At 33.8% G+C, this 9698-nt stretch overlaps 1 protein-coding gene across 1 annotated transcript; it reads left to right on the forward strand.

Annotated features, from left to right (window-relative positions):
- The first annotated feature begins 457 nt into the window (after positions 1-457).
- LOC139982186 (uncharacterized) lies at positions 458-8390 on the forward strand. The gene is made up of 5 exons (XM_071994775.1): positions 458-668; positions 2748-2837; positions 3594-3719; positions 5302-5354; positions 6524-8390. Exons 1-5 carry the CDS (start codon positions 551-553, stop codon positions 6608-6610), a joined length of 474 nt encoding a protein of 157 aa, XP_071850876.1. The 5' UTR covers positions 458-550; the 3' UTR covers positions 6611-8390.
- Positions 8391-9698: the final 1308 nt, after the last annotated feature.

The raw sequence follows: 9698 nt of genomic DNA on the forward strand, positions 1-9698 counted from the left end.
CCAAAATGACAATTTAAAGGAAATGTAGCCAATTGAACTCTACTAGTGTCGGTATCAAAATTTCGTGACAGGATTTTTACTGGCAATGTAACAAAATTTACAATTACAAACTGTTATCACAAATGATGTTCACACCAATAAAATGTATGCATATGTTTTTCAGAGATGAAAATATTTAACACATATGAAAATATGTCATAATATTTATTCTGTAAGAGTATCTACTTAATAATGAATGAAACTACAGAACAAAGAGGCAGACATTATTCGAGTAACTGGAATTTTCTTCCTTGTTGTTTTAGATTTATTATATATTTGTGCCATCGTAGCGCACTATGGGAAGTTCCTCTTTCGATTCGTTTATCTATCTTCGGATGGAATAGTACGATTAAAATTTTATGACGATAGTAAGTTTCGGTAAACGCAATAAAAGTATCCAGTTATCTTTGTTCCTTATTGTGAAGAGCATGAAAATAGCATCGATATTAAACTTGTTCCACTCTCACGCAAGCGTTTGTGTTCTATACTATCGATCTGCTTCTATACCAAGATGATTCGTTGTAATGCTGCTGTGTGGCGTCTGAATCTTGTCCTGCTGATGACTGCCAGTGTGGCCTTCATGTTTCGAATAAGTGGGCCCGATGATCCATGTGAAGTTAACATTACAGGTCAGTAAAACCAAAGTATCTTATTCCCCGTGGCGTGAGCAAGGGTGTGTGTGGGTGGGGGGGGGGGGGAGGGAGGTATGAACCGACTCTATCGTCAGGCTGAAACAAACCGTTCATGCCGGGGAATTTGTGCTTCACAAATGAATTAAAGCACTTCCTCGGAGTATATGATAAAGGGGTTTGTCGTTACCTAATTTTTTTGTTTTTGGAGAACTTTAGACTCCCACCTCCCCCCCCCCTCACCTCTTCCTTATATTTGAAATAATTTTCACGTGCCTGTTTAATTTAAATTTGTCTTTTGAGAGTGTGATCTATATTAATTAAATTCATTTAAATTATTACTTTATACTTTTATCGGCTATCAGCGTCAATAAGTCAACTTTCAAAGATTTGTTTGTGAATAATAATATTGTAGATTTTATCGTTTACTACATTGAATAGGTATTATAAAACATGCATCTTAGTCCATGGTTAATATTGGCCTATTCAAATAGTGATATAGTTAATCCATCAAAATGTTGACTGGAGTCAAAATCGAGTGTCTACCCAGTTTCTCTGTTTGTTTATTGTTGGCCAGAAATGTATTAAATAGCTAAATAAAAGGGTTCTTTTTTTTTTGGATCGCACTTTAATTCCTCCCACTATTAACTAAAAGAATTCCAAAATTACCTCGAATGTTACAGAATGACTCCATATCACTACATGGTATGTAATTGAATCCTTTTGAATTTTTCTTTAAGGGACTTTCTTTCCTGCACTGTTGGCTTCAAATTGTGTTTAAAATTATCCATACCCGCATCTTCGTCAATGCACCATTTTTGATGACGTTACATGATATAGATATAAACTGAAGTTATACTCATGACTTCTATAGTCGAAGAGGAGCTTAAGAAAAGTCGAATAAGTATTGCTTAACTCCATTCTTCCTTTATAACTGCCTTCGCGACACTTTTGTAAGTCCAACTTTTTTGAAATTATACTCTATAAAGACATGTTACTATTATTCTATATATTTTTTCTTATACTCAAATTCATGTGATCAAATGAAGTCAACTTATAACCTTTCATATTAGGGGAGAGGTCGAATCTTATCTTCGGTGAACAATTATTAATTACGATTATTCGTACGTAATTTCGAATCATTGAACATAATTATGTGAATATATATTGTGCAAATAGTATTGTGCAAAGGCGGCAAAATAGGGTTGATTGATTACAAATCCTGGACGTGGGACGGAAGGGGGTGGGGGTTAGTTCATACTTCGATGGTTAATATGATAAGATATATTTTTGAAGGGACGCCAAACAAAGATAACTAACTAAAAGCTTTTCGACAAATAGATGGTCTATGCAAATATAACACTTGTCACATATAAAATTCAAGGTTTACCTTGGGAAAGAGGCACTTGGTATTAATAAAGAAAAGGAGGGAGCACCTTTTGAGGTTTTTCCACAAAGCACTTTCCCCTGTATCCCCCGGCTGTTCCAACCCTGGTATTGAACTTTTTTTATTAAGATTAAGCGTTGATGTGTTACAGCTAATTGTAACGAAATATAATCAAATGAAAAGATTAAAAGGTAAATGTTATAGTTTTACAGACATACTATATTACGTTCCAACTTTTTATTTCAAAAATCTGGACTACAGACTGATCTTTTGATGCATTTAAACAGGGTTGAGAACAGCGGAAAGTATTAAGGCGTATACAGTTCACAAATGTTGGGCCTTTTCGATCACCGTGTGTGGTAATTCAGATTGCTGTAAAATACATTCATAAGTTGAGATAGGTTTTACGTTTCTTCTTCTGGTGGTTTTGACTTTATCACAAACATCTAGAATTAGAAACTGCCTTTCGATGCAGACTACATCTAGAAGTTGCCTGATATATTGGGAAGCAACAATATTTAGTATTTTAGTCGAGAATCATCTTAATCATCCGACGATGATTAGTACATTCATCAGCTGAAGTATGATACTAAAAGTTGTTTACATTTTGATTAAAAACGAAGTCACCTATTTTAATAAGCGAGACGCAATATATACAAAATCAAGATGTTGCTTTCCAATTCTGATAACAGGACTTTGGGCGGATGGCTTAAAGCTTTCTGTCGATCCAAACCCACCAAGGCTTGACGTCCAGGAAACCTTAAATATGTCTCTTTACGTGTGTAAGTATTAAACTACATGTGTGCAACAATTGAGTGCCTATTGTTCTCATATCCCCTTGAGCTCATCGGCGATAACCTCTTAATTTCACCGATTAAACCAATGCAATATATTCCAATCATCATTTTTGATCAAATATTTTAGAAAAAAAACATCTTCAATGAACAGTTGTATGTATTGATGCAGTTGTTAAGAAGTCCAACTTAAATGCGATCATACTTGAAGCAGTTCTTTAGTCCAAATTACATCATTATCTATTGATGTTAATAGTGATTAGGTCAGTTCATACTTCCGCGACTGGACGGCTGAAAACCTAGTAGCGTCTAACAGAGCTAGTAATATACTTAATTAGTATCGGTTTATTAATTATTAACTTCCTGTACTATAGTTTGTAAATAAACAAATGAAATAAGCCCACTATGAGCGGAAAACATATATAAAAAAATGAGGTATGATAACCTTTAGTAGTTTGATAGAAAATTAATCTCTATTCTCGTAAATTTCAAACGGAAATATCTGGAACAGAAACAATATGGTAACTTTCTGTTTTCCGTTTTTCGATTTCTTTTTCATTATCCATTATAAAGAGTATTACGCCGAAAGGTTATTGGGTGGGTTTCACTCTGTTTCAATCACGTTATGGATATATTATTGTTAAATACATCGATTTTACTCACTAAAAAGGCACTGACACACACACACAAATTAATTAAAAGAAAACCCTTGTAATTTCCCGATTTTGTAATCCTTCTTCCTAGATGAAGACTTGTGGTTTGGTACTTTTACCGTCCATTTGGAAAACAAACTAAGTGGTGAGACATACGAAAATGTTGGATCTCTCTGTGGTAAACATGAAAGCCCGCTCTGCCCATTAAAGAAAGGAGGTAAGTCTTCAAGCATGGATTTTAAATTAATTTTAGTCTTCATTGCAACAAATTGCAACCACTGTGTTTTTCTTTATATTATATTCATGGTTACACGACATTAAGTTTAGAACTTTGTAACACTAAACTTTTTTTTAACGCTAAACTAATGATAATTTAAATATAAACATTTATCCATTAATTATGCTAATGAATTGTCCACACTGCATACTTATAAATTTGTGAAACTACATGACATCGTTTAGTTGACACTGAACACCATGTAAATGTTTTGTACAAGCAATGCGTGCGTTGTTCAATTGTTGCTTGAAGTCGCTGCAAGTTTTCCTATGGAATTTTGCGGAGTATCTGAGTAACTGACACAGTCCTGTAAAGGCTCATTTCGAACAAAACTATAGATGTAGAAATACCCCTGGACTGGCGGTATACAATATATATTACTTCATGGTGCCATCCTTTAACTGCTAAGAATCTCAGTTAGCTCTAAAAATGTCTTTGCTTTGGTGCAAAATGAGACTGAATATGTTCAATGTATTATTCATTATTCATTAAGATTAGGTAATTTGTGGTACCTATTATTATATTAAAAACAATTTAAGAAGCGACGTTCACGTCTCCCAAACTAATAATCTTCTAGAAAAAAAAATGCATTGTATTACTCGGAGAACAATAACTCCGATCTGTCAGCCCATGCCAGGCCTTATTAAATACGTTTAATCAATATAATAAAGTTGTATTCCATTGTCTTTCAAAGTATTAACGTCGTACCAGAGATTTAATTTATCGGGTTCGAATATGTACATTTGTCTTGTTGCTTCCTAAATTTTTATTATCTCGTAAAATTCGACTTATCAAGTATTGCTGTAAATCTATAGGCCCAATGAGAGGATTATCCCATGCTTAGTTGACATGGAAGTGCTAACGTTTGGAGCGACAATGTTATCAAGAAAAGCTTTAACAGCCAAATAGATTACAAAGGTATTCTGTAACCTGCTATTTTTTAAGGTGCATTGTAATTCAACGCAGATATAAAGTAAGCAGAAAATATAAGGTGGTCGTGTTGCATCTATAACATATAAGACAAATTTAAGGGGGAAAAAAAGATAATTAAAATTGGCAAACCTATCATATTTACTTTGTCCATTTGAGTTGTAACAAAGCAAGGGAAATCTAATGCGAATAAGTAATAAATTATTATACATGCTAATTTTTTTTTTCTATTTGTGAGACGATCGAGCAACGACGTTGAGTTGTATGATCGGCTGTTATCAGCTGCAGTGTAAACCTTTTATAAATCTGAGAAAATCCTATATCTCACTATATCTTATTGGAATTGGAAACGCAAAAATACTAGCAGTATACTAAAGCTTAAACGTACTGTTTTAAATTTGATAGCTTTTATTAAGGGCTTACTTTTACATCTAAACTTATATTTATTTCGTGTTTATATGGCAACTCTATCATTAAGGGCTTAGCTTATGTCTTAATTTAAACTTATTTCGTTTGATAGAAACTCTATCCTTTGATAGCTTTTGTTAAGGGCTTACTTTATATCTTTACTTATATTTATTTTGTTTTATAGAAACTCTCTCATTTCACGAGACAGCGGTGATTCCATCGACTTTTGTGGACAAGGTGTGTTCAAATTTACGTATTTGTTTTCTAAACGTATAGACAAATTCTTCATTTCGAATATTGATTATAAGAAACACCTGTGAATTCTAAGCACACTGACGTTTGCCATTTTGTGAACCTTATGTCATGTATGCCAATTGCTTAGTTCATCTACGAAGTTAAACGCATTTTGAGTTTTACATTGTTGCATTTTTAATGTTATATATTTAAAAACAATTTGGTTAGGTAGTTACTGAAAGACGTTGCGATGTTATGAAATGATCGAGGACTTTTGCGTATTGTGTTCAACAAATGTTATATTTACAGAAGAAACTGTTAATCTTATCTGGTGGTCTGTGAAGGAAATAGTGTTTCAATCATGCCAGCAATGACAAGAACTGCGAATACGTATAATGATATGCACATATTATTACTTGGATGTGCAGACTATATATTAGGAAGGGTTATATACCGGTAATAGATAATTGAAGTATAGTCTCTTTGCGATAAGTTATCAATTCCGGGGGCCTAAATACCATTACAGAATGTGTTAGAAAACGACCAAGATTCAAATAGTTTTAAGCCTTGTAACGAGACACCCGATACTCATAGCTAGTACAATAACTACTGTTCATGTTCCACAACCGTGCATCAGTAACTACTGCGCTGTGTTCGCAACACGGTAACATGTGTTACAGTTGGCACAGTAATTACTGGAAAGCTGTTACACGTTGAACTACGAGTCCGACAGGTGAAAAATTTGCAGTAATTTTAAAAAAATCATAATTTTTTAAAATTTTTAAATATTTTAAAATTTTAAATTTTAAACTTTAAAAATTAAATTTTAAATTTTCAAAATTTGCAGTAAAAAAACACTTGCAGTAATTACTGTGCCACCTGGAACACATGTTACCGTGTTACGAACACAGCGCAGTAGTTACTGATGCACGGTTGTGGAACATGAACAGTAGTTACTGTACTAGCTATGAGCATTGGCTGAACGAGAGCAGAGCTAACAGATTATGTAGCTTTTATACAATTAAACATATATGTTATTAATGTTCCAAGGTACGATTTCATATCAATCTTTTATAATCTTTTATATCATATATGATACAAATGCATAGGACTATCCGCAAAGGTCACCCCCTGTTCATTATAACTTTTATTTGTTATATTTTGTATTTCAGGGAATCTATTCTGGCAACATCAAAGCCTTCAATGAAGATGACGTTGTTATCCTTGGGCTGTACATTTCCAACTGCAGTGTATCTTAGACAATTTATCGGCGCGCTACCTTTTGCACTACATGCTAAGTACATTAAAAGTGAGCGTAGCTTCCAAAGGTAGATACCGATCAATTTCAGCCTACTTTTTTTACAAAGTAGCTTTTACACTTGTCGTATGTTATAGAATATAATTAATTACATGCCTTTGGTTTTAAAATGTTAATGGTTTGGACGATTTTTATTTCACCATTAGGTGAAAGGAAATTAAAAGGACACAGAGTTCTGAATATATACAAGGAAAGCTACAAGAGGTGTTAATATTATGCTACTTAAATCGCATATTAACATGTTATCATACACAAGGAATGTATCAGTTGCGATCCTCTTCTGTGAATTTCGTAAGGAATTGTAAACGGCCAGCAGAAAAAGTTATTATTTCTCAGTGAGAACTGACTTCCGTGTTAATAAGCACAGTGTTACTATGAACAGCGTTAATATGAACATGTTAATATAAACAAGTCTTATAATATGGCCAAAAACTGTTATATTGTTTAAGTAACATTGTTATACTATTGAGCTATAACTTGATATACAATTTATATATATATATATATATATATATATATATATCCGTGCTGCTAAGGACTTCCAAGTTACTCGAAGTTTACTAACGACATTGTTTACTCTTTCTTAATTAATCATTTATCAAGGGGACTTTCCAGCGTTTGATGAGAGATCGTTGTCATATCGGTGCTAATGTAGGCTATGTGATATCTTTGCAGATCTCTAAACTAAGGTAACAAGATTGCGTGAAATCGCGTATCAGTAGGCCCTATACGATCACGCTTGGTGAGCTAGCTTATACAGACGCGCTTGGTGATTGACTAATTCAAACTTCAAGGTTCTACAAAAGTGCTTTAGAAACACAATTTATGATGCTTAAAACTAATAGTCTGAGCCGAAGTTCACAACACTGTTTCAAAATATATAGCCCTTCAATAAGTTCGAAGAGCATTGTATATACTACTAGTGATTAACTCACCGTACCGTTATGATATGCATTCAGAGACTGCAACTTGCTAAGTTAGGACAAATATGACATCAGCACGGCCCTCTGTTCATTTTGGGCGTGGCTGGAGAGAGCTATTGGTAATGATTTGAACATATCGTAAGATATAATATTACGTTAGTGTTTGAGCCTTGTAATAATAGTTTTCCAGCCGATGCCCTGATACTTAACCTGTGAGGGTATTTTAATTATTTCAGTTTAATTTACAATTTAGTATCCAATACAAATAACCAGAGATAAAATTGGTAAAATTTTAATTGGTTCTCGAAGTAGTTATGTAGCATTCATTAACGTTAACTATTTTTTTTTTTTGGTCTTAAATAACCTTTGTACAATAATTGGCTCAAGTACAAGTGTTTTTGTAGAACTCTTCAGCAAACATCGAAATTTCTCATTTCACATTTCGTATTAGTTTGCAAAGTAGGAAGCAAAACTTAAATATTAGAAAGATCAACAAAGATTACTAACATTGCAAGCACTGATCATATCTTATCGTAAACGGAAATAAAAAATACTTGTCATTATAAGCAATAGTAATTGAATCGACACTGCTTTTAGGTTACCTATAGAGAAAAAAAATTTGAGTTTTGCTGTATTCCCAAAAAAATATCAAATGCAAACAATTAAATCTTTTTGTTATTTCTCGTTGTCTCCTACTCTTTAAAATCATTGTTCACGTATCACAACATGAAAAGTAACAGTCCTGATTTTTTTTTTTTTAATTCAGAAAGAAAAACATGAATCAGAAAAAAAATTCAACACTTTCTTAATTCTGATGACTTTCGGTTAACAGGTCACGAGGTATACGTCAAAATGATACCGAAAGTTTCCACCCAGTTTGACCGGAAGCGAGTAATTCTCTTGGTAAAAACTATATTAGATACTTTCTTTTCCGTTCTTGGATAAAGTGGTACCATTTCAACATCTAATTGAAAGCTAATGACATCCATTGTTATGAAAGGGGGTTAATGGGACATAAAGCTTGTTTGGTGCAACAGGTCAAAGGTCGACAAGTTCATGACACACATTTTTACTAGAAAATGCACTTTGCGAGAATGCACTTTGCGAGAATACTTATACCAACGGATCAAAACAGTACAGAGGCAGTCTCGGTGAACGTACTGCTTATAAATATATGTGTTCGTTTGATATTATATATTTATAGAGAATATAAGAGTATACACTTAGGGCATGTATTCTCCACGGGATAATGTTATTTTATATGAATTGGCCAAAACAAATGTTGTTTTTCTTCATATGTAATTTTAATACGTTACGTAATCCACTTATTGCAAATTGTCCCATGGAAAACAAAAATGTCCCTTTGAACACCGTTGCTTATTACTTGGACGAATATGTGGAGAAAAGACTTTCAAATAGGCCTACTGTTTCAATCTTCGAAATTGAGTTAGTATTAGGCCTACAATGAGCCCTAAAGAGAAAAAATTGGGGTTGACACGAGGACAAGCCTAAAGGTATGGCAAGACATAGCGAAGCGTATCATGGTAAAACCTTGTTTAAAACCTATTTGACACAATTTTCTTTGTATTTCCTGCTTTTTTGGTTTTGTCCCACTAAGTAACACTGTGCTTTATAAAGGTCAACGGAAACGCTCTTGTTTGTACAGACAAACGAAATCTTCGTACTAACAGTGATAGCTGGAACCGGACCAACCCAGTATACATGGTCAAATATTAAATGACATGTAGCTAGCTAACTTCCACCATGTACCAATACAAAACTAATCAATACAAACTAATCAATAAGAGAGTGTGTATCTAGATTTCCTTTAGCCCTGCAGCGCGATCATCAACCTCGAAGTACGCCATTTGAGAACGTTAATTCTACCGGTAGCGTTGACAGCATGATAATCTATAGCATGATAATCAATAGCACGATAATCGTAAACGTAGTAATATATAGATAGCATGTCCACTTATCAGTCGCGTAGCCAGGAATTTGCCAAGGGAGGGGCGAAACTGTAGATTCGGCATTGCAAACTATCTCAGCGTAGCGCCACCATGATTGGTGCGAAGCGCACAAGAAAATTTTGGCTGAAAATGCCTC

This window comes from Apostichopus japonicus, chromosome 16, assembly GCF_037975245.1.
Source record: "Apostichopus japonicus isolate 1M-3 chromosome 16, ASM3797524v1, whole genome shotgun sequence".
Lineage (NCBI taxonomy): Eukaryota > Metazoa > Echinodermata > Holothuroidea > Aspidochirotida > Stichopodidae > Apostichopus > Apostichopus japonicus.

Bases quoted from the DNA above. Each gene is read 5' to 3' on its own strand.
- LOC139982186 (XM_071994775.1), top strand. From the start codon at position 551: ATGATTCGTTGTAATGCTGCTGTGTGGCGTCTGAATCTTGTCCTGCTG. The intron at 669-2,747 runs GTCAGTAAAACC...TTCTGATAACAG, and splicing joins ATGTGAAGTTAACATTACAG to GACTTTGGGCGGATGGCTTA. The intron at 2,838-3,593 runs GTAAGTATTAAA...CCTTCTTCCTAG, and splicing joins AAATATGTCTCTTTACGTGT to ATGAAGACTTGTGGTTTGGT.